Genomic DNA, 25,037 nt, shown 5'->3' with positions numbered 1-25,037 from the left:
ACAAGTAAATGGGAGTAAAGTCTGCCAGAGTTAATGACTTACTTGTGTCTTCTTTATTACGTCTTATCACATATCCATGGTGACCGGTGGCATTTAAAGACACACACACACATACCTTCCATGATCGGTCTTTTATACATGCTTACAGTAAGACACGTCATAATTCCCGTAGGTAGAAGAGCCCAATGGTTGACATGATAAAAATATGCAACATGAGGGATGATTCCGAGCGTAAACCAAAACCAGATATTTACTTTAGATTCTAGCAGATTTGTTGGAAAAATAAAATAAAAAAGAATGTTTTTGGTCTTTAACAAGTAGCTGAAGATTCCAGACATCCCATCGTACATCATTTTAGACCCTGAATGTGAGAAAGTAGGCATGTGGAAGTATGACAGCACACAGAGTGATCCCTTTGTCTGTTTTTGTACTCAATGATGACATGGAGACAAGAGCCAGATGCTTTGGAGAACCAATACGGGTAATAAGACTCATTTTGTATTCCTTCAGAGGGCTCCATCCCATCATTTTTATTTTCTTTCCGTATCTAAGAGTCGTTGACGGACATTTCCTCCACGGCGTTGTTGAGGGTTTGCTGATCTCCCGCCTGCTTGTTCTTCTGTTTCTTTGTCTTTTTGATCATCTCCTGGTCGATGGGAGCGGGTTTGACAAACTTGATGAGCTCTGTCAAACCTGGGGGGGTAAACAGCACAGACAAGTGGACAAAAGTGGTATTGAATGCTTTGAGATTTTAATTGTTGAACTTTACTTTTACAGAAATATATAACTATAGTAAATTAAGTTGTAGTGTAAAAGAAGATGTCATACGGAGAATAAAAAAAAATTTTTTTAGATAAATGTATTTAACTGAGAAAAAAAAACATTTTAATGTTATCAACATTTCATTATGTTATTATGCAGTACAGTGTAAAAATATATATAAGGTAAAAAAAAATGTTTTAATCTATTAAATCCATCCATCCATTTTCTACCGCTTATTCCCCTTTGGGGGATTGCGGGGGGCGCTGGTGCCTATCTCAGCTACAATCGGGCGGAAGGCGGCGTACACCCTGGACAAGTCGCCACCTCATCGCAGGGCCAACACAGATAGACAGACAACATTCACACTCACATTCATGTAAATCTTAAATGTAATTAAAATGAAATTAATAAGTAATCTAAAATTATATATAGGGGGAATAAAAATACATTAATATTAGATGAATTAATTTAATCTAAAAATACATTTTAAATTTAATCAAAATTTAATGAAGTTATTAATGTGCAGTAGTCCATCCATCCATCCATTTCCTACCGCTTATTCCCTTTTGGGGTCGCTGGCGCCTAGTAGTGTAAAATACAATTATACAAAAAGGAATAAAAAAACACTTTTTTTTTTTTAAATTACAATAATTTAATTGAAAAATACATTTTAAATGTAATTAACATTTTATTAATAATTCATTAATATGCAGTAGAGTAAGAAGATATATACGACTAAAAAGGTACATTTACCTATTTAGTTTATTTGAAAAAAAATCTCTAATGTAATCAAAATTATAAATACGTTAATATGCATTTGTGTATGAGAATTTTTTTTTTTTTTTAAAGAATCAAAATACATTTTACATACATTAAACAAATTGACAAATAAAATGTAATCATAATATAATCAATAAGAGTTTAAATTTGTTGCAGAGTAGATTTAACAGGCATAAAAAATATATAAATTAAAAAAATAAAATAAAGAGGAAATATTAAACTAAAAAAATATTTCCAATTATGATAAACATCCATCCATTTTCTACCGCTTATTCCCTTCAGGGTTGCTGGGGGAGCTGGAGCCTATCTAATCGAAAATTATAATTTTCAATTGTTGGACATTGGATCAAGTTGTTGATTGTTAATCAAACGGTTAGATTGTGGAAGCACTTAAGTCCGGTTGTATTTGCTTACCAGGAGGCATGAATTCCCTGAGCTTCTCTGGAACGACAATACCTTCCTCCGTCTGGTAATTCTCCAGAATGGCGCACATCACTCGTGTGGTGGCGCACATGGTTGCGTTCAACATGTGAACAAACTCTGCCTGAAAACACAGAAGCAGGAAAGGGTTTTAGATTTTTACAAATGTATATAAATAAAAAGACTGTTTCAAGAGCTTCTATCTTCCGGATTGTTGTCTTTTTTCAAACTTAAATCTGCTTTTAAAGGGGAATTCCACTTTTTCGGAGAATTTTGCCTATCGTTCACAATTATGAAGGACAAGAACACACGTCTTTATTTTTTTAGGATTTTAAATATGATGAAAAAAACATGGAAAGATGTCAACCTTGTAGCTTTCAAAGCCCTCTAGAACAACTTCAAAATACTTCAATTTTTTTATATACACACTGCCAGTCTATATATATACCGTATTTCCTTGAATTGCCACCGGGGCGCTAATTAATTTAAAACCACTTCTCACTCCTGCGCTTACCAAAGGCATGCGGTAAAAATTTGACTGTGATGTGAGGATACAATCACGAAAAGCACATTTAATAAAAAAAAAATATTTATATGGTCTTACCTTTAATTATGAATGAAGTCCATGCCAGCTCCATCTGATCAAAAGCATCGATAACTTGTTTATAGAAGTCTTCCTTATCTTTCTTCAGTTTTAAAAGTCTCTCTGTCTCGATGGAGATCTTCCTTTATTACCTCCTGCTTCCATTAAAAGTCCAGTTTAGAAAACTGCTATCAGACCGCTGCTATCAGTTAGCTTGGCTCCTCAAGTGCGGGCGATGACAGAATTATCCTCGGACAACTCCCCCTCCCGTTCTGCTCCGTGGGTGATCTCTTTATCCCACCGCTGCCACCATGAAGTGTTATTGTATAAATAATACACTGGGTATTTAGGACTGGAACGTGCTTTATTCCAGCCCGGTTGTTTACATAGCCAGCATAGGAGTGTTACATCCTAAACGGTCCATCGTGGACTCCCCGCGTCATATCCGTCCCAGCACATATCACGTCACTCATTGTCACTTCTTCTGCAGCCGAGTAGTCGCAAGAATGATCACTAGCGCCCTCTATCACCAGGAGGCAGGAGTCATTTAATGACTCATATTTGACGGACGCAGCTACGGTATATTAATAAAACATAGCTGCTTACTGTTCTTTTTAGCATATTCAATAGCTTGGACCTTAAGTCCTACTGAATAGCTCTTAATTTTCTTCCCTTTATGCGATTTCAAATTACCAGTATTGAAATCAGCCTCCTCCATTTTGAAAATGATGACAGGGGAAGTGTCACTCGTGACGTCACGAGTTTGACCCGGCGGTAATTCAAGGCAGGCGCATACTATATGCCCGGCGGCAATTCAAGGAAATACGGTATATAATGTAGTAACAGACATGTTCATAACAATAGGTAATATGTTCAATATTTACAGTATTTTGACCATTTTAATCAATGCCAGAACTGATTTCTTCAGCATATTGATTTTTTTCCTTAGCAGCGCACTTCCGATTTATGGCAACAAATGTGTGTTCCTACCTCCGGAATCAAACACAAGTGTTTTTTTAATCATGGCAGATAATAACAGACAACGAAAACGACTACTTTTGGACAAATAAGGATTCACAACCCTGAATAAGATACTGACAATGAACTGCTGCTTCGTGAAGCGAGCACGAAGGCAGGGGGAGACGTTGGAGCAGACGGAAGCCGAGAGAGTGAGGTGAAAGTTTTCTTTGACACTGTAAATGTGGAACTTGGAGCCCAACTATTTGGATAGAAACAGATTGCTTACCCAAAAATAGGATAAAAACTGGACCAGACGAACAACTGTCCATCTAGTAAGTCACTATACTGCCAAAAGTATTAGGTCACCCATCCAAATAATGAGAATCAGGTGTCCTATAAAACCAAGCACTTAGGCATGGAGACTTTTTCTACAAACATTTGTGAACGAATGGGCCGCTCTCATTGATGTCCAGCGAGGAACTTTCTTAGGATGCCAACTGTGCAACAAATCCAGTCGTGAAGTTTCCTCGCTCCTAAATATTCCAAAGTCAACTTTATTATAAAAAAAGTGAAGAGTTTGGGAACAACAGCAAGTCAGCCACCAAGTGGTAGGCCACGTAAACTGACAGAAGCGTCAGCGGATGCTGAAGTGCATAGTGCAAAGACTTTCTGCACAGTCAGTTGCTACAAAGCTCCAAACTTCATGTGACCTTCCAATTAGTCCACGTAGAGCTTCATGGAATGGGTTTCCATGGCCGAGCAGCTGCATCTAAGCCATACATCACCAATGTAAAGCGTGGGATGCAGTGGTGTAAAGCACGTTGCCACTGTACTCTAGAGCAGTGGTTCTCAACCTTTTTTCAGTGATGTACCCCCTGTGAACTTTTTTTTAATTCAAGTACTCCCTAATCAGAGCAAAAAATTTTTGGTTGAAAAAAAGAGATAAAGAAGTCAAATACAGCACTATGTCATCAGTTCCTGTTTTTTAAAATTGTATAACAGTGCAAAATATTGCTCATTTGTAGTGGTCTTTCCTGAACTATTTGGAAAAAAATATATAAAAATAGCTGAAAACTTGTTGAAAAATAAACAAGTGATTCAATTATAAATAAAGATTTCTACACATAGAAGTAATCATCAACTTAAAGTGCCCTCGTTGGGGATTGTAATAGAGATCCATCAACTTCATTCTAAACATTTCTTCACAAAAGAAGAAATCTTAACATCAATATTCAGGGAACATGTCCACAAAAAATCTAGCTGTCATTTTTGCATTTTATTTTCACAGTTTATGAACTTACATTCACATTTTGTTGAAGTATTATTCAATAAATATATTTATAACGGATTTTTGAATTGTTGCTATTTTTAGAATATTTTTAAAAAAATCTCACGTACCCCCATTTGAAAACCACTGCTCTAAAGCAGTGGAGATCAGTTTTAATTTTGTTGACGAAAAATTTTCACCATAGTTATCGTCAACGACCTTTTCTTTCTGACTAAAACGAGACAATAACTAAATAAACAATAATTTACGTGGAGTAAGACGAGGACGAATAAAAACGAGACGAAAATGTCTGCCAGAGACGAGATCCAATCGGAACTCATTTCGTTAGGAAGAGGCGGGAGGAGTTGGGAAGAGAACCAATCAGAGTGACGTGGTAAGGAAGTTACGTAAACGTAGTTTACGTTTGAAACTGACCCGGGAACGCGCTGCAGAAGACAACATGTCAACGCCGGGGAGGAAGAGGAGAGAGGACATATGGGGACATTTTATATTTGACGTCAAAGATAACAAGACGCAGTGTAAGAAATGCAGCGCCAGGATTACGGGGAAAAACACAACAAACTTGAAGTGACATTTACAGTCCAATCACCCCGAAATCCACACACAGGTCAGCATTTTCCACAACATACAACTCACTCGACGTTATCCCGTTTATTACACGGCTTACTCGTGAAATACTAAATTTGAGACATGATTTTCATCAAAATACAACTTGTATCGGTGATTTTCCCGCTGTTTTGCTTTGACTTTCAGAAATTGAAGGGAAAGTTTACATATTACCCTTTAGTCCACTAAATCTACTGTAGTTTTCGTCGACTATAATCTTATGATATTTCGTCAAGTAAAACTAGACTAAAACTAAAACAATTTAATTAACTAAATTATGACAAAAACTAAATTACATTTTAGTCGAAAGACTATGACTAAAACTAAATCAAATTTTGCTGTCAAAATTAACACTGGTGGAGACGGCTTCTCTGGAGTGATGAATTACGCTTTTCCATCCGGCAATCTGATGGACCAGTCTGGGTTTGGAGGTTGCCAGGAGAACGCTACATTGCAGACTGCATTGTGCAGAGTGTGAAATTTGGTGGAGGAGGAATTGTGGTGTGGGGTTGTTTTTCAGGAGTTGGGCTTGTCCCCTTAGTTCCGGTGAAATGAACTTTTAAAATACTCCAGAAGATTTTGGACAATTCCGTGGGATGGCACTTCAAGTTCATATGCGAGTAAAGGCAGGTGGCCAAATACTTTTGGCAATATAGTGTATATTGATCATCATGCACGCAGCACGTCATGCGTGTTATTACCACTAAGTCTGCGGGCTATGGAGCGTTTTCCGTTCGGGCTCCAGTACTCTGGAATGCCCTCCCGGTAACAGTTCGAGATGCTACCTCAGTAGAAGCATTTAAGTCTCACCTTAAAACTTATTTGTATACTCTAGCCTTTAAATAGACCTCCTTTTTAGACCAGTTGATCTGCCGCTTCTTTTCTTTTTTCTCCTATGTCCCCCCCTCCCTTGTGGAGGGGGTCCGGTCCGATGACCATGGATGAAGTACAGAGTCGAGACCCAGGATGGACCACTCGTTGGGACCCAGGATGGACCGCTCACCCGTGTATCGGTTAGGGACATCTCTACGCTGCTGATCCGCCTCCGCTTGGGATGGTTTCCTGTGGACGGGACTCTTGCTGCTGTCTTGGATCCGCTTTGAACTGAACTCTCGCGGCTGTGTTGGAGCCACTATGGATTGAACTTTCACAGTATCATGTTAGACCCGCTCCACATCCATTGCTTTCAGTCCCTTAGAGGGGGGGGTTGCCCACATCTGAGGTCCTCTCCAAGGTTTCTCATAGTCAGCATTGTCACTGGCGTCCCACTGGATGTGAATTCTCCCTGCCCACTGGGTGTGAGTTTTCCTTGCCCTTTTGTGGGTTCTTCCGAGGATGTTGTAGTCGTAATGATTTGTACAGTCCTTTGAGACATTTGTGATTTGGGGCTATATAAATAAACATTGATTGATTGATTGAGTACATATGCTGTCTGGCTAGCTGTGTACAAACAAAACATGAAACTTTATAGATACTGTAAAATGATTGTTCATGTTTTTCAGTTAGTACAGATTGGTGACCTGATGCAATGTTGTGCATTATAAACTAGGGCTGGGCGATATATCGATATATGCAATACATCGCAGGTTTGACTCCGTGCAATATAGAAAATAACTATATCGTAATATTCGAGTATATGTTCTCACGCAGTTGCTTTTAGCTGCGGGCATTACACTACAGGCTCTTCTCACTCCTTGTGTCTCCTTCTCACAGAGTGTAAGCGCGGGTTTTTACATACGTCACATACTGTCACGTCATACGTCACATACCTGTACATATACGCCATCGCCCAGCAGAGGTAGCGGCGTGGCTCACGTTAGCTGTGATGCTAGCGGACTCAGAGGTGCTGAGTCTCATCCCAGTCGAGTGGTAATACGAGAGAAAGAGGGTGTGAATATGGTAACAAATAGTGGTGCAACGGATCAACATTGATCCGTGAGCCGTTCGGATCGATATCTTCGGGCTGATTTATGAAAAAAAAAAAAAAAAAAGTTGTTCTCACAGCGTGGTAATGGCGAGCGGAGTAACGGAGGGACTTGAACGCCCCGTGCTTTTATAGGTGCAGACTCCATTGTGCAAAACGAGGGTTTTAAACACATGCTGAAAGTGCGTCAGCCACATTACGACAACTTCAGCGATGAGATTGTGCCAGATTTTTATGAGCAAGAGAAGAAAAAAGTTGTGGACGAACTATCCCGAGCGTCATCTGTTGCGCTCACGACAGAAGGGTGGAGGTCCAGGGGAACTCTGTGACCATAAGCGATCATTTCATCACAGCAGAGTGGGAGATGAAGAACACACGCCCCCTCTACGAGAGTCACCTTGCGCAGGTACTGACACAAGCAGTGGAGGAATGGAAGATAAAGATATCCCAACTCAAATAAATGCAGTGAATGAGGCAGGACTGGGACCACAGGAAGGGTGCTTTGCACATGTAGTGAATTTGGCATCACATCTCAGTCAATAGGATGGAGCGCCTCCTTGGGAGGATCAGGAAGGTTTCCTACTTCCACCCAAGCACAACAGCTGCTCATGTGCTTAAGACAAAGTAAGAAATGCTAAAGCTGCCTCCTCATAAGCTCATACCTGATGTCCCAACAAGGTGGAACTTCACTTTTGATATGTTGGAGCATCAGGCAGCTATATACTCTGCATTGACCCACAAGACACTGAAGACACATGTCAAAGACATCATCGCCCTGTCTGATGATGATGTGAGAGTGGCAGAGGAGGTCCTCCAGGTGCTTAAACCCCTCAAAACTGTTACATCTCTGCTGAGCACTGAAATTTCACCATGTGTCAATGATCCTGCCACTGAAAACAAGGATACTACAATCCATGGCTCCAAGCGTGGAAGACAGCAGCATCACTCCAGATGGCAAGATTTATTTCACTACCTATGTTTAAAGGAAGCTGTTGTGCATTCTAGAGACTATGTCTCCCGGTTGGCCTGGGAACACCTCGGGATCCCCTGAGAAGAGCTAGATGAAGTGGCTGGGGAGAGGGAAGTCTGAGTTTCCCTGCTTAGGCTGCTGCCCCCGCAACCCAACCTCGGATAAGCGGAAGAAGATGGATGGATGGATGTTGTGCATTCTTATGTTGCACTTTAGATTGTTTTTGCTTTTTTTATTAATGGTCATTGGTCCAAGTTTAAAGTGTGGCACTGTTTTTCATTAATTATGTTAAAAATAAGATATTATGCCTTGTGCACTTTAACTTGATTTTATATATTTTAATTTAATAATTTAAAAGTGTTACAAAATAAAATGACGAAACTTTTTTTATTTGTCTTGTCTTTTTTTTTTTTTTTTGCTGATCCGAAAAATTATCCGATCCGTGACTCTGATCCGAGAAACGATCCGAACCGTGAGTTTTTTGATCCGTTGCACCCCTAGTAACAAATGAAGGAAGAACTAATTCCCAAGAAAAACAGTGAAGTGAAATGAATTATATTTATATAGCGCTTTTTCTCAAGTGACTCAAAGCGCTTTACATAGTGAAACCCAATATCTAAGTTACATTCAAACCAGTGTGGGTGGCACTGGGAGCAGGTGGGTAAAGTGTCTTGCCCGAGGACACAACGGCAGTGACTAGGATGGCAGAAGCGGGAATCGAACCTGCAACCCTCAAGTTGCTGGCACGGCCACTCTACCAACAGAGCTAAACAGCACGGGGTCCATCGTCTGCCGATGCTTCCGCTTCAAGCGGGAATATGTCGAATAGACAACCTTAATTTGTCAAGTGTGGGGCACAAGCGTTGCTCCCAAAAGTAGCAGTACTGCTAATATGTAGCATCATTTGAAAAGTCACCTGCTAATAACTTTAACACATACAGTTTTGGTAAATTGACTTAGTTGTGATTTCCTCCTCTGCATGAAAGTTTGACATGAGTATATATTAATGCAGTATGAAGAAGATTGTTTTAATGTAGACACATAAAAATCATCATACTGCTGTGATTATATGCATCAAGTGTTCAATCAAAGCCAAGGCAAAATATCGTAATATGTCGTATATCGCAATATGTCATAAAAATATTGCGACATTAATAAAAGCCAATATCGCCCAGCCCTATTACAAACTCAAACTCCAGTTGTCATAGACGTGAGGTCTTCTCTTGCCGTAGTTAGATTTTACCGAAGCATGCTGATGTGTTAGTACGCTGGGAAAAAAAGTTCCTCAGTGTTCGCTCTTACAATAACAATGTCGCCACAGCTTGGTTATTATACAGGTTATGGAACGTAAGTTAAGTACTGTTGACTGCAGTTTTAAAGTGATTTAGAGATAGAATTTATTGCTACCATTAGCTACATTGCGAGCTACCGAGAACAAGACGATTTTTACATTTTAGAATGCAAAAAAACATTCTTGTCCCTCATAAGGATTGTGAACGAGAGGCAAAATTCTCCCAAAACAGCGCAGTTCCCCTCTAAGGCAGTTACACTAACTGGCCCTGAGGTCAGTTGCGCCCTCTGATGGTTGCTGCTAAGTACTGACATCCAACATCCTGCCATAGCTGGTGATAGGTAATTGTTACACTCTCACCTTGTCCATCATCTTTTTGGTCTGCCCGTAGCGGATACGCAGGCGCCTGGCCTGGTAGTCGGTGCAGTTTGAGCACGAGACCAGCTCTCTGAAAGCACTGGAACCGGGGAACCAGGCCTCCAGATCCAGCTTCTTACTGGCGGCGTGATTAAGGGCACCTAAGAACAAATGAAAACAAAATAAGCCTAATTACCTCATTTGAAGGTTTCTTGTTGAGGAGGCTTTTATTCTTACAAACGTTTGTTCAAGGGTGGAGCTAGACAAACTATTGTTCACTGATTGGTCAACAGACTCCAGTCATGAAAGTGTTCATGGAAATAGATAAGTCAAAGATCATCTAGAACAGCGTTTTTCAATCATTTTTGAGTCAAGGAACATTTTCATTGAAAAAATGCGGATGCACACACCAGCAGAAATCATTAAAAAAATTAAACTCAGCAGCCGATATTGACAATAAAACTTTTGTTGTCGCAACTGTTGGATGTGACTTCAAACCATCACCAAGCATGCATGACTATAGCTCTTGTCTCAAAGTAGGTGTACTGTCACCACCTGTCACATCACGCCGTGACTTATTTTAAGTTTTTTTTTGCTGTTTTCCTGTGTGTATTGTTTTAGTTCTTGTCTTGCTCTCCTATTTTGGTGGCTTTTTGTCTTTATTTGGTATTTTCCTGTAGCAGTTTCATGTCTTCCTTGACCGCTCTTCCCCACACCTGCTTTGTTTTAGCAATCATTTTCAATTTCAGTTGTTTTTATCCTTCTTTGTGGGGAAATTGTTGATTGTCATGTTATGTTCGGATGTACATTGTGGACGCCGTCTCTGCTACACAGTAAGTTTTTGCGGTCGTCCAGCATTCTGTTTTTGTTTACTTTGTAGCCAGTTCAGTTTTAGTTTTGTTCTACTTAGCCTTCCCTAAGCTTCAATGCCTTTTCTTAGAGCCATTTTGACCCATTTCACAAAATAAAGAAAACAATGGGAGCCACAAAACTCTTTTGAAATTTAAAATGAAATAACACTGCATACAGAGTTGTTTTTTTTTGCTTTGTGCTATGTATTAACCAGAGGTCTCAGACACGCGGCCCGCACCTTAATATGAAAATTTAATGTTAGTACGGCCTGCAAGTTTTAAATGAATGCCTCTTGACAGCATCACACCTGCCAACGCTCCCAAAATTTCCAGGAAACTCCAGAATTTCAGAGCAACTATTCTCGCGAATGTCTACTGATTTTCGCCCTAACAACATTAATACGGGCGTGCTATGAAGGCGCTACCTTTACGCCCTCTACAACATGTATACATATCTAGCCCAGCCCAGCCACAAGTCGTATGTGGCTTCAATAGACACACTTAAACGACTGCAACGCATACTTGTTCAACAGCCATACAGGTTACACTGAGAGTTGTGACATAAACAACTTTAACACTTACTAATATGCGCCACACTGTGAACCCACACCAAACAAAAATGACAAACACATTTCGGGAGAATATCCTCACTGTAACACAGCATAAACACAACAGACAAACACCCAGAATCCCATGCATCCCTAACTCTTTCGGGCTACATTATACACCCCCGCTAGCACCAAATCCCCCCGCCTTCCGTGCGTCGGTTGAGGTGGGCGGGGTTTGGTGCTAGCGGGGGTGTATAATGTAGCCCGGAAGAGTTAGGGATGCATGGGATTCTGGGTATTTGTTCTGTTGTGTTAATGTTGTGTTACAATGCGGATGTTCTCCCGAAATGTGTTTGTCATTCTTGTTTGGTGTGGGTTCACAGTGTGGCGCATATTAGTAAGAGTGTTAAAGTTGTTTATATCACAACTCTCAGTGTAACCTGTATGGCTGTTGATCAAGTATGCCTTGCAGTCACTTTCGTGTATCAACAGAGGCTGCATACTAAATATGACCGGCTGGCACGCAGATAGCATGGTGAAAAAAAAGGGCGCGACGACAAGTTTTACAGGACTGTGAAGGCATTGCCATCAGGGCACGCCCTCAATATTATTGACTAGGTGAAAATCAGAGAACGTTGGCCCCGGGTGATTTTTGTGAGAGGCATTAAACTCCAGAAATCTCTCGGGATAATCGGGGGGAGGTCGGCAATTATGCAGCTGAGCCACATTAGAGCTGGAGCCGCGGGTTGCCGACCCCTGTCTTAAGGGAACTCACCTCTTGTTTATTTTTTGTATAAGCATTAGATACCTTTTTACCTGCACCTTGCCTCCACATCTACATCTACGAAGCAATTAGCTACCTGCTGCCACCTACTGATATGGAATAGTATTACACGGTTACTCTGCTGATCTCCAGACAGTGCAGACACTCAACAATGGCACATTATTTGCGGATTATAACTACTGGTTTGCAAAAAATATTTTTAACCCAAATAGGTGAAATCAGATAATGTCCCACGGCACACCAAACTGTATCTAGTGTGCCGTGGCACAGTGGGTGAAAAACACTGATCTAGAAGACAGGAGCTATCTGCGACGATATGAATGCAAAGTCAAACCTACCAGAGACGATGTTGACAATGCGATAAGGAATGACAAGCGATTTATAGAAATCCTCCGCAGTCCCGATCATTTCATCGAACATCTCCCAGGATTTATTGTCATGTGGCGAAGCGTAAACAAACTGCTCAATCTAAGGAGGGAAAATTATGATTATCATCTCGACAGCATGACAGGTGTTCTGCTCGTTTCTGGAAAGTGCCTACCTTCTCAAACTGGTGCACACGGAAGATGCCGCGCGTGTCTCGGCCGTGAGAGCCCACTTCCTGTCTGAAGCAGGTGGAGAAGCCGCCATAGCGCATGGGTAGGTCCTCTGGCTTGAGCCACTCGTCCCGCAGGAAGGCGGCGATGGGCTGCTCAGAGGTGGCAATCAGATACTTCTCGTCGACCGAGCTGTCGTCGGCCCGCTCGCTGCTCTTACCGATCACCTTGGGGGGGGAAAGGCAAAAGGGAGGACATAAGATGACGATTGCTTGTATGAGAACATCCTGGCGTTTATGGTTGAAGACAGTCTTCCAGCTCTTCACACCTCACCTTTAAAAGGAAACAATCTACAGGTCTGTAGAATTTCAGACTTAATTGTTACTTCGGAGGTTTGAATACCGTATTTCCTTGAATTGCCGCCGGGCATATAGTATGCACCTGCCTTGAATTATTGCCGGGCCAAACTCGCTTAGCAAAATAATTAGCGCATGCTCAGCATTACCGTCGGGTCATACTCGTGTCGTCTCGAGTGACACTTCCCCTGTCATCATTTTCAAAATGGAGGAGGCTGATTTCAATACCGGTAATTTGAAATTGCATAAAGGGAAGAAGATTAAGAGCTATTCAGTAGGATTTAAGGTCCAAGCTATTGAATACCGGTATGCTAAAAAGAAAAGTAAGCAGCTATGTTTAATTAATATACCTGTGGAGAGGTGGAGCAGACGGTCCGACAGACAGGCAGGGCACGCGAGGAGGCGACGACGGCAAGCGAGCGGAGAGGAGGAGCGGAAGAGCGTCCTGGACTGAGGTTTTATTGAAAAATAAACAAAGTCAAACTGCTCAAGCCATGTCCTTCCTTGGTGGTCCTGGGAACCCGCAAGACGACGGCTTGAGACCGTCACAATACCGTAGCTGCGTCTGTCAAATATGAGTCATTAAATGACTCCCGCCTCCTGGTGGTAGAGGGCGCTAGTGATCCTCTCTTACGACTACTCGGCTGCAGAAGAAGTGTCAATGAGTGACGTGATATGTGCTGGGACGGATATGACGCGGGGGTGCACAACGGACCTTTAAGGATGTAACACTCCTATGCTGGCTATGTAAACAACCGGGCTGAAATAAAACATGTTCCAGTCCTAAATACCCAGTGTATTATTTATACAATAACACTTCATGGTGGCAGCGGTGGGATAAAGAGATCACCCACGGAGCAGAACGGGAGGGGGAGTTGTCCGAGGTTAATTCTATCGTCGCCTGCACTTGATAGCAGCGGTCTGATAGCAGTTTTCTAAACTGGACTTACAATCGAAGCAGGAGGTAATAAAGGAAGATCTCCATCGAGACAGAGAGACTTTTAAAACTGAAGAAAGATAAGGAAGACTTCTATAAACAAGCTATCGATGCTTTTGATCAGAAGGAGCTGTGCATGGACTTCATTTATAAGTAAAAGGTAAGACCATAACAAAATGTTTTTTATTAAATGTGCTTTTCATGATGGTATCCTTACATCACACTCAAATTTTTACTGTATGCCTTTGGTAAGTGCCAGAGTGAGAAGAGGTTTTAAAATAATAAGCGCATGCTTACTTTTACTGCATGCCTTTGGTAAGCGCAGGAGTGAGAAGAGGTTTTAAATTAATTAGCGCCCCGGCGGCAATTCAAGGAAAGGATGCATCAAGTTTCTTAACATTTGTTATGTTTGCTGATGATACAACTATCCTTTGTTCTGGAAAAAAATTTAATGAACTTTTGGTAAAAATAGAACAAGAAATGACAGTGCTTAAAAACTGGTTTGATATGAATAAATTATCACTTAATATTGCTAAAACTAAATTTATGATATTTGGTACCAAAACTGAGGTATCTAATGAAGTAAATATTAAAATAAATGGAGATAAAATTGAGCGTGTCTTTGATACTAAGTTTTTGGGAGTTATAATTGATTATAAATTATCATGGAGACAACATGTAAATTATATAAAAACAAAAATATCAAAACACTTGATGTTTTGTATAAAACTAAAAAATTACTTAATTATAATTCTTTGTTAACAATTTATTATACTTTGATACTTCCATACATGACATACTGTGTAGAACTCTGGGGAACCACTTTTAAAACCATAACTAATGATATTGTTTTGCTGCAAAAAAAAGCTGTACGGCTAATAAACAAAGCAGGATATTATGACCACACCCATCCATTATTTGTTAAATCAAAACTTATGAAATTTCAAGATATTGTTTATTATAAAATAACAAAGATAATGTTCAAAGCAAAAATAAATACTCTTCCAGAAGGAATTCAAAAATACTTCTCTCTACAGACCAGCAAATACAATCTAAGAGATGAATCTAAGTTTATTTTACCAAAAGCAAGACTAGTTGTTAAACGTAGATGTTTATCTGTTCTCGGTGTTAATTTGTGGAATTCTGTTGGTAAAGAAATACAAATGAGTGACTCAGTATTTAATTTCAAAATGAACATGTCACAAAGTATTTTAAAAAGTTATGTGAACTAGAAATGTATGTTTGTTTGGTTAAATGTTGTATTTAGAAGGTATGTATGTTTATCTATTTACAAAAAAGTGCATGTGTGTAGGTACATATTTTTGTATTGTTTGTTGGGGGGCAGCTTGAATGTGGATGCTGAATGACTATATTTCTTTTTGTGTTGCAGAATTATTAGAAAAGGTAACTTAATTGAATGTAAAAAATTGTATGTTGGGTATATAAGCTTTTTAGCTTCTGCCTGTTTCACTCATGTTATTCATTCTTGAATCGTGATCTATGTTTGAATATGTTTTTGTTAGACTGAAAATAAACTGAAACTGAAACAGAAATACAGTAAGTCCAATTAGTTTTGATGTAATCAAGTGATTGGAGCTGTTGTACCTTGTAGAGCTCGTCATCAAACTGGCTGAGCTGGGCCACCTCCTGCATGACCTCCTTCCTCATAAAGAAGGGTGTGTACAGCATGGTGTAGTTCTTGCTGTGTAGGATCCTCATGGCGTAGTTGATCAGAGCCTGCTCCAGGAACACCAGCGGGCCCTAAACTCAACACACATAATGCGAAAACGTCAACTATAGAAAGTCACTTCTTAGGGTGCAAATGAAACTAACATGGACCTAAAAAAAAAAAAGGCTCACCTTTAGGAAGTAACCTCTGCTCCCGGCCACGACGGCCCCCTTGTCCCCTTCGAAGCCGTCAATCATGACCACCAAGTCGACGTGGGAGTACTTCTTCTGTGTGCCGCAGTCGCCCCACGTACGCTCCACCTTGTTGTCTGCATCCTGCAGACAAGCACTGGACAGCTCAGACACAAGCAGCTACATCCGCCACGATTCATCAATTGATTCCATTTAAAACAATCTTTGATTTGCATGTTTTTATTATTATTTGGTTAGTTGTTAAAAAAATATACAATCCAGACATGCCAATGGAGGTAGGTGCATTGCCCTCGTGTGCACACACAATGGTATGGACCTTACCCCGTGTAGTGTGTGAGTGAGTGTGGCGGGACAAGCCAAGTGCTGAAACAGATGTCCCAAAGAAGAGGGAGAAAGAGAGCAAAAGGCCCAAAGAAGATGAGAGAAGCTCTCAAATGTTTTTTGATAATTTAAAAAAAATGATAATAACAAATTGTACAATGTGCTGAAATTAGGGCTGGGCGATATTGGATTTTATTGATATCGCGATATTTTTATGCCATATTGCGATATACGATGTATATTATGATATTTTGCCTTGGCCTTGAATGAAAACTTAATGCATATAATCACAACAGTATGATGATTATGTGTCTACATTAAAACATTCTTCTTCATACTGCATTAATAAATGCTACTTTTAAACTTTCATGCAGAGAGGGAAATCACAACTAAGTCAAATGACCAAACCTGTATTTATTAAATACTCTTCATTCTCTCACGGGTGACTTTTTAAATGAAAGAACAAATTAATAGTGTTGCTACCTTTTTGTAGCAACACTTCTGCTGCATACTTTGCATATTGCCGTTGTCTGCTGAATATCTTCCCACTTGAAGCCAAACCACCGCCAGATGATGGATCCCCTGCTCTTTATTTTGGGCATTTACTGTATTGTTCTTCCTCCATTTGTGATCAGTTTTGCACCTTCTCTCTCTTGTATTGTCACAAGCTCTGCTCTGCTTGTACGACCTGCCTCAGCTAACGTTAGCCATGCTGCTACCTCTCTGGTCGGCGAGAGCGTAATACGCTGGACACGCGACAGTATGTGACGTATGTAAGAAGGTGGGCTTGTTTTACGTCTCTGTGAGAAGGAGAGATGAGGAGGAGTGAGAAACGCCTCTATTTTAATGCCCTCAGCTAACGTTAGCCATGCAGCTACCTCTCGGGTCAGCGAGAGCGTATGACGCTAGACACGCGACACCATGTGACGTATGTGAGAAGGTGGGCTTGTTTTCTGTCTCTGTGAGAAGGAGAGACAAGGAGGAGTGAGAAATTACAGTGATGTAAAGCACGCAGCATAAAGCAACTGCGTGAGAACATAAAATTAAGTATTACGATAGTCATTTTCTATATCGCACTGAGAGAAACCTGCGATATATCGTATATATATCGCCCAGCCCTAGGTGAAATATTTGTATTGTCAAACGGACCTGGCATTTCACAATAGCACAAAATAAATAATGCAGTACATTACCAGAACACATCCTTAATCTTGAAGAACAGCAAACAAGCAGAAACAACAAACGATGTAAGTAAATGTTGGTAGCTAACACCATCTTATACTTTTAACTTACATGAGGAATGTTTTATTCAAACACTTGTGAGGACATGTTAGCATTTACAAATTGTTTGTCCAAAATCAAACGTCACTCCTCCAATTAATACCTTTCAAATAAATGTGTTGAATTGGTAAACACATTGCCACTCAATGTATTATTCTTAATGAGTCGTTTTCTTTCGTTTGGATCAATATTATTTATTACCTGGTTGCAGGCTAAACAGTATCTTGTTTTTGTTTTTAAATGTAAGTAACATATAGTTACATTGCCATGATAAAATTGCAATTTTAATGTTTTTTGGGGGGAATTAATTCTTCCTTCATTCGTTACTAGATTCGCACCTTCTCTCTCTCGTATTAATACCATCCAGCCCCGCCTCCTTCAGGACAATCTCTACAAAATGCGAGTGGACCCCTGCCTGGTTGCCTGGATTTCGAACTACCTCACCGACAGGCCACAGTCTGTCAGACTGAAGGACATCACGTCTGACACTGATCAGCAGCACCGGAGCACCGCAGGGAACGGTGCTGGCCCCTCTTCTCTTCACCCTGTACACCGCTGACTTCTGCTACAACTCAGAGATGTGTCACATCCAGAAGTACGCGGATGACACAGCCATCGTCGGGTGCATCAGGGACGGCAGAGAGGAGGAGTTTTGGAATCTGATGAGGGATTTTGTTGTCTGGTGCCACACGAACCTCTTGCAGCTCAATCCATCAAAGACCAAGGAGCTGGTCATTGACTTTGGGAGGTCGAGTCCACGGTCACAACCTATTGTGATCGAGGGAGTTGAGGTAGAGACCGTGGACTCATTCAAGTACCTCGGGGTTTGGGTGGACAATAAGCTGGACTGGACTGTTAAGACGGACCACCAGTACAAGAAAGGACAGAGCAGGCTGTACTTCCTCAGGAGACTGCACTCCTTCAACATTTGTAGAAAACTCCTGTGGATGTACTACCAGTCTGTGGTTGCCAGTGTTCTGTTCTACATGGTAGTGTGCTGGGGGGGGCAGTACATCTAAGAAGGACAGCTCCAGACTTGAGAAACTGATCAGGCGGGCCGGTTCTACAATGGGAATGAAACTGGACTCACTGGTGAGGGTGGCAGAGAAGAGGACTGTTGACAAACTAGTGAGCATCCTGGATGATGCCAGTCACCCTCTGCATAGTGTTATCAGGAGCCAGAGGAGCCTGTTCAGTTCTAGACTGCTTCATCCCAAGTGCAGGACTAATAGACTCAAGAACTCCTTTGTCCCACACGCCATTAGACTGTACAACTCCTCTCTGGGACGGGGGGTGGGGGGTACTAGGATGACAGGGGATGCAAAACATTAACAGTGCAATACGTTTTCATAACATGGTCACTACTGCCTACTTTGTCTTGTTATATTCTTATTTTACTGTTATATTGTTATTCCCATTGTTGCTTTTTAGTTTTTATTCTTATTGTAATATTTCTCTATTTTGTTTCCATTTAAAACCCCATTATTTACTTTTTACTTTTATTTAAATTGATCTCAACTCTGTTCACTGCTGCTGGAATTTTAATTTTCCTGAAGGAACTCTCCTGAAGGAATCAATAAAGTACTATCTATCTATCTATTACCACTCGCACCCCTCCGCAAGCATCACAGCTAACGTTACCCACGCTGCTACCTCTCTGCTCCGCGAGGGCGTATACGTATGTGACGTATGTAAGAAGGTGCGCTTGTCTGTCTGTGAGGAGGAGAGACAAGAAAGAGCGAGGAGTGCCTGTAGTGTAATGCCAGCAGCAAAAAGCAACTGCGTGAGAATGTATACTCCAATATCACGATATAGTAATTTTCTATATCGCACAGAGACAAACCCGAGTATATCGATATATCGCCCAGCCCTAGTTGGAAGCAACTGCGTCAATTATGGAAATTGTTCAAAATGTTGTTTTGTGGTGGGAAAAAAGCTGGATCTTCCGCCATAGAATGGAACCACCCACCTCGTCGTTGCTGATGGGCACAGACGGGTGCAGGAGGTTGCCGATCTCCCGCAGGTAGGAGAAGCGCTCCCCCTCCAGCTTCAGTCGGTCACTGTCGGTTTTCACCATGGCTTCATCGACCAGCGCTCGCACCTTCTTGATTTGGGTCACTGTCAGTGCCTGCAACACAGCGAGGAAGACAACAATTATGCTTTTCAAAGATGCGTTTGATGCGGGCGCAAACACGCACGTACCGAGAACGTTTCTGCCGTGAGGGCTTCCAGGTTCTGCGCCGCTTCGGGTAAAGACTCATCCTCCCCGACCGGTTCTTTTCGCTTTGGTCAGAAACGGCACATTTTACTCGTGTCTCAAATGTGTTGACTTTCTCATGCATTGTCACGGTGCGTCAATACCTTCATTTTTTCCCCAATGCTCTTGCTGCAGAGGTTCTTTGCTTTATTGAGGTTGTCTGCAGTGAAGCGGCCTGTTTGGAGAAAGGGGACAGAGTGAGTGGTGCATCATGATATGTTGCTAAAAAGGCATGACACACAAACACAATTTAAAGGCCTACTGAAATTAGATTTTCTTGTTTAAACGGGGATAGCAGGTCCATTCTATGTGTCATACTTGATCATTTCGCCATATTGTCATATTCTTGCTGAAAGGATTGAGTAGAGAAAATCGACGATAAAGTTCGCAACTTTTGGTCGCTAATAAAAAAGCCTTGCCTGTACCGGAAGTAGCAGACGATGTGCGCGTGACGTCACGGGTTGTGGAGCTCCTCATATCTGAACATTGTTTATAATGTGAGCCACCAGCAGCGAGAGCTATTCTGACCGAGAAAGCGACGATTTCCCCGTTAATTTGAGCGAGGATGAAAGACTTGTAGATGAGGATAGTGAGAGTGAAGGACTAGGAAAAAAAAAAAAGAGAGGGCAGTGGAAGCGATTCAGATGTTATTAGACACATTTACTAGGATCATTCTGGAAAATCCATTATCTGCTTATTGTGTTACTAGTGTTTTAGTGAGATTATATGGTCGTACCTGAAAGTCGGAGGGGTGTGGCGACCGCCAGTGTCTCTGAGGGAAGCCACGTTTCCCGACGAGGCGAAGGCAGCCGGTCGGGCCAGGCTGAGCTTTTTCCCCCCCCTCCTCCCCGGCCGGTCGGAGGAGGCAAGAGAGTCCGCAGCTGCCTCTTTGACAGGTGCACGAGGAACGACGCAAGCTCCGCTCATGTCTACGGTAAGAGCCGACTTATTACCACAATTTTCTCACCGAAACCTGCCGGTTGACATGTGATAGAGAACCATTTTCGCTTGACCGCTCTGTTCCATAGTAAAGCTTCACCTTCGGGAATGTAAACAAGGAAACACCGGCTGTGTTTGTGTTGCTAAAGGCAGCCGCAATACACCGCTTTCCACCTACATCTTTCTTCTTTGACGTCTCCATTATTAATTGAACAAATTGCAAAAGATTCAGCAACACAGACGTCCAGAATACTGTGGAATTATGCGATTAAAGCAGACCACTTATAGCTCTGATCGGTGCTGGATCAAAATGTCCGCTACAATCTGTGACGTCAGGCGCACACGTCATCATACCAAGATGTTTCAACAGGATACTTGGCACGAAATTTAAAATTGCAATTTAGTAAACTAAAAAGGCCGTATTGGCATGTGTTGCAATGTTAATATTTCATCATTGATATATAAACTATCAGACTGTGTGGTCGCTAGTAGTGGCTTTCAGTAGGCCTTTAATGCAGTATGAAGAAGAATCTTTTAAAGTAGACACATTTAATCAGCATATTTCTGTGATTATATGCATCAAATGTTCATTCAAGGCAAAGGAAAAATATCGAGATATATATCGTATATCGCGATATGGCATAAAAATATCGCGATATTAAAGGCCTACTGAAACCCACTAATACCGACCACGCAGTCTGATAGTTTATATATCAATGATGAAGTATTAACATTGCAACACATGCCAATACGGCCGCTTTAGTTTACTAAATTGCCATTTTAAATCTCCCGCGAGTTTCTTGTTGAAAACGTCGCAGAATGATGTCGCGTATGCGTGACGTCACGGACTGTCAGGAAATATTAGCGCAGCACCAAACACGGCTAAAAGTCGTCTCTTTTCATGGCGTATTTACACAGTATTTTGGACATCTGTGTTGCTGAATCTTTTGCAATTTGTTCATTTAATAATTGGAGACTATAAAGAACAATGCTGTTGGTGGAAAGCGGTGGATTGCAGCAGTCTTTAGCACCGAGACACAGCCGGTGTTTCTTTGTTTGTTGCGAAGCAGAGCGGTCAAGCGAACATGTTTTCTCTGCGTCAACCAGCATGTTTTTGGATGGGGAAATTGTGATATATATCTTACCGGAGAGATCAGTGGATTATTCGTCGTCCTGCAGCAGCTGTCAAATAAGGCAGCTGTGAGCTTAGCTCCTCGGCTAATCCGACCTCGAGGTATGTCTTTACAATCTTTAAAATCTCACTAAAACACTATTAAAACAATAAGCAGATAAGGGATCTTCCAGAATTATCCTAGTAAATGTGTCTAAATACATCTGAAACGCTCACACTGCCGCTGCCCGGAGTCGTCGCTATTTTTTTTCTTTTTTCTAGTCCTTCACTATCAATATCCTAATTCAAAAATCATTCATCCTCGCTCAAATTAATGGGTAAATTGTCGCTTTCTCAGTCCGAAATTGCTCTTACTGCTGGTGGCTCCTATTATAAACAATGTGAATATGTGTGGCGCTCCACAACTCGTGACGTCACGCGCACATAAAGGTAAAGGCAAGGCTTTTTTATTAGCAACCAAAAGTTGCAAACTTTATCGAGGATGTTTTCTACTAAATCCTTTCAGCAAAAATATGGCAATACCGCAAAATAATCAAGTATGACACATAGCATGGACCTGCTATTCCCGTTTAAATAAGAACATCTCATTTCAGTAGGCCTTTAAGCAAAGTGTGGGTCACAATGACATAGGTGGGTGGTGCTGACAACCTGCTAGCTGGGGATTGCAACAGCTCAACATAAAGCTATTTACAGCGCCATTATTTTTAAATTGAACAAGGATACGCAATAGAGTGTACATTTTTGACTTGAAATAAGTAATGATAGCAGTGTGTACCATTAAAATTGCTGCATTTGCTAAGATGTTAGCCCCATTGCGTACTAACATCTGGAGCTTGCGACTTTACAATAAACCCTACTAAAACGCTTAATAACAATGCTCGTTAAAATTAAGTCACCTCAAGCTCAAAGTGGATGAAATTGGGTATGTTCGGGGTGGATAAAACCAACCCAGCACAAGAAGATTTGCTGCTAACTTAGTTAAAGTTCTGTTTAAGTCGCTGCATCATTCTGGCCTTTAAGTCACTGCAGATTTAGAAGAAACATCGCCTAAAAGCTCATTTTCCGAGAGTATTCTTCGTGCAATTTAACGCCGAATTATTGCTCTAATCCTAATAAAGATGTAAACATGTCAGTTATCAATTAAGAACACTTTTAAAATACAAGTGGATGATAAACATGAAAATCATTCACATTTTCAAGGGAGTGTGGCGTGAGCTCCTTTCCGCCCGGTGATGACGTCAGCGTCGCTTGCGTTAGCCTGCTTAGCATTAGCTTCCGTGGGGGGGAAAAAAAACAACTTACACTTTCTCCATTCTGTGTCCGCGGCGACCAGTTTGTCGACGAGCGTGACATCTTTGAAACGCTTTCTTTGGACCTCCCGGATAATTTCGGGGTCGCCGCCTTTGTCGGTTCGAAAGAGGTCCAAGTCGAGCACCATGGTCGCACTTCCACGCTGACTGCCTGTTTGGCCACGACTGCTGCCGCCTAGCCGGGTTGCCAGACACCGCTCATCACCGATAAAAAATAATCATTTTAGTCAACTCCTCTTCATTACTAACAATGTTTTATTTACAAGCTACACAAAATATGACTATAATACCGTCAAAATATTTTAATTTAAATTTAGTTTATATCGCTATGTTTAATGTTGTTTGTCTAAAATCAAAAGAAGGATTCTGAAAATACTGGCAACCCACCAAAGCGTCAGAATGGTGGGAATGCAAGTAAAGTTATTTCTTTTTAATAACGTCAAATACAATATTATCCCCCAAAGTTGATTAACCGAATAACTAACCCAGCAACATTTAATTTTTTTTAATAGAATTTCATTATAAAGAATACTTTATAGCAGGGGGCACCAACTTTTGAAACCGAGAGCAATTAATGTGAAGGGCTACCAGTTTGATACACACTTAAATAAATTGTCAGAAATAGCCAATTTGCTCAATTTACCTTTAATAAATAAATCTATGTATACATTTAAAAAATGGGTATTTCTGTCTGTCTTTCCGTCGTACATTTTTTTTCCTTTTACGGAAGGTTTTTTGTAGAGAATAAATGATGGAAAAAACACCTAATTGAACGGTTTGAAGAAGAGAAAACAGGAAAAAAAATTAATTACATTTTGAAACATAGTTTGTCTTATTTCGACTCTTAAAAATTCAAAATTCAACCGAAAAAAGAAGAGAAAAACTAGCTAATTCAAATGTTTTTGAAAAAATAAAAAAAAGAATTTATGGAACATTATTAGTAATTTTTCCTGATTAAGATACATTTTAGAATTTTGATGATATGTTTTAAATAGGTTAAAATCCAATCTGCATTTTGTTAGAATACAAAACAAATTGGACCAAGCTATGTATTTAAAAAAAAAAAAAATTCAAAAGACTTTGAAATAAGATTTAAATTTGATTCTAAAGATTTTCTAGATTTGCCGGACTAATTTTTTTAAATTTTAATCATAATAAGTTTGAGGAAAGATTTCACAAATATTATTTGTCGAAAAAACAGAAGCTAAAAGGAAGAATTAAATTAAAATGTATTTATTATTCTTTACAACAACAACAAAAAAATTACTTGAACATTGATTTAAATTGTCAGGAAAGAAGAGGAAGGAATTTAAAAGGTAAAAAGGTATATGTGTTTAAAAATCCTAAAATTATTTTTAAGGTTGTATTTTTTCTCTAAAATTATCTTTCTGAAAGTTATAAGAAGCAAAGTAAAAAAATAAATGAATGTATTTAAACAAGTGAAGACCAAGTCTTTAAAATATTTTCTTGGATTTTCAAATTCTATTTGAGTTTTTTATTTACTCGCAAGCTGGTCTCAAAAAATAGAGGCAGCTCACTGGTAAGTGCTGCTATGTGAGCTATTTTTAGAACAGGCCAGGGGGTGACTCATCTGGTCCTTACGGGCGACCTGGTGTTGGTGACCCCTGATTTAAATCAACTCCTCTTCATTACTAACAATGTTTTATTGACAAGCTACACAAAATATAACTATAATACCATCAAAATATTGTAATTTAAAAGTGGTTTATATCGCTATGTTTAATGTTGTTTGTCTAAAATCAAAAGAAGGATCCTGAAAATACTGGCAACCCACCAAAGCGTCAGAATGGTGAGAATGTAAGTAAAATTATTTATTTTCAATAACGTCAAATACAATATTTTCTCCAAAAGTTGATTAACCGAATAACTAACCCAGCAACATTTTAATAAAATGTATGGAATTTCATTATAAAGACAGTTAAATTATTAAAATATTATAAAT

General features: G+C 40.3%; 1 protein-coding gene across 1 annotated transcript; it reads right to left on the bottom strand.

The window, feature by feature from the left end:
- Nucleotides 1-30: 30 nt before the first annotated feature.
- On the bottom strand, nt 31-23,255 carry sars1 (seryl-tRNA synthetase 1). The gene is made up of 11 exons (XM_061904898.1): nt 23,067-23,255; nt 19,798-19,868; nt 19,639-19,719; nt 19,406-19,564; nt 15,814-15,957; nt 15,559-15,714; nt 12,666-12,887; nt 12,463-12,592; nt 9,945-10,102; nt 1,957-2,086; nt 31-693 (listed from the first exon to the last, which is right to left on the bottom strand). The coding sequence occupies exons 1-11, from the start codon at nt 23,200-23,202 to the stop codon at nt 548-550; spliced, it is 1,533 nt and encodes a 510-aa protein (XP_061760882.1). The 5' UTR covers nt 23,203-23,255; the 3' UTR covers nt 31-547.
- Nucleotides 23,256-25,037: the final 1,782 nt, after the last annotated feature.

The sequence above is a fragment of the Nerophis ophidion genome, linkage group LG06 (assembly GCF_033978795.1).
Source record: "Nerophis ophidion isolate RoL-2023_Sa linkage group LG06, RoL_Noph_v1.0, whole genome shotgun sequence".
Taxonomy (NCBI): domain Eukaryota; kingdom Metazoa; phylum Chordata; class Actinopteri; order Syngnathiformes; family Syngnathidae; genus Nerophis; species Nerophis ophidion.
This window is presented reverse-complemented; position numbering and strand designations above follow the sequence as displayed.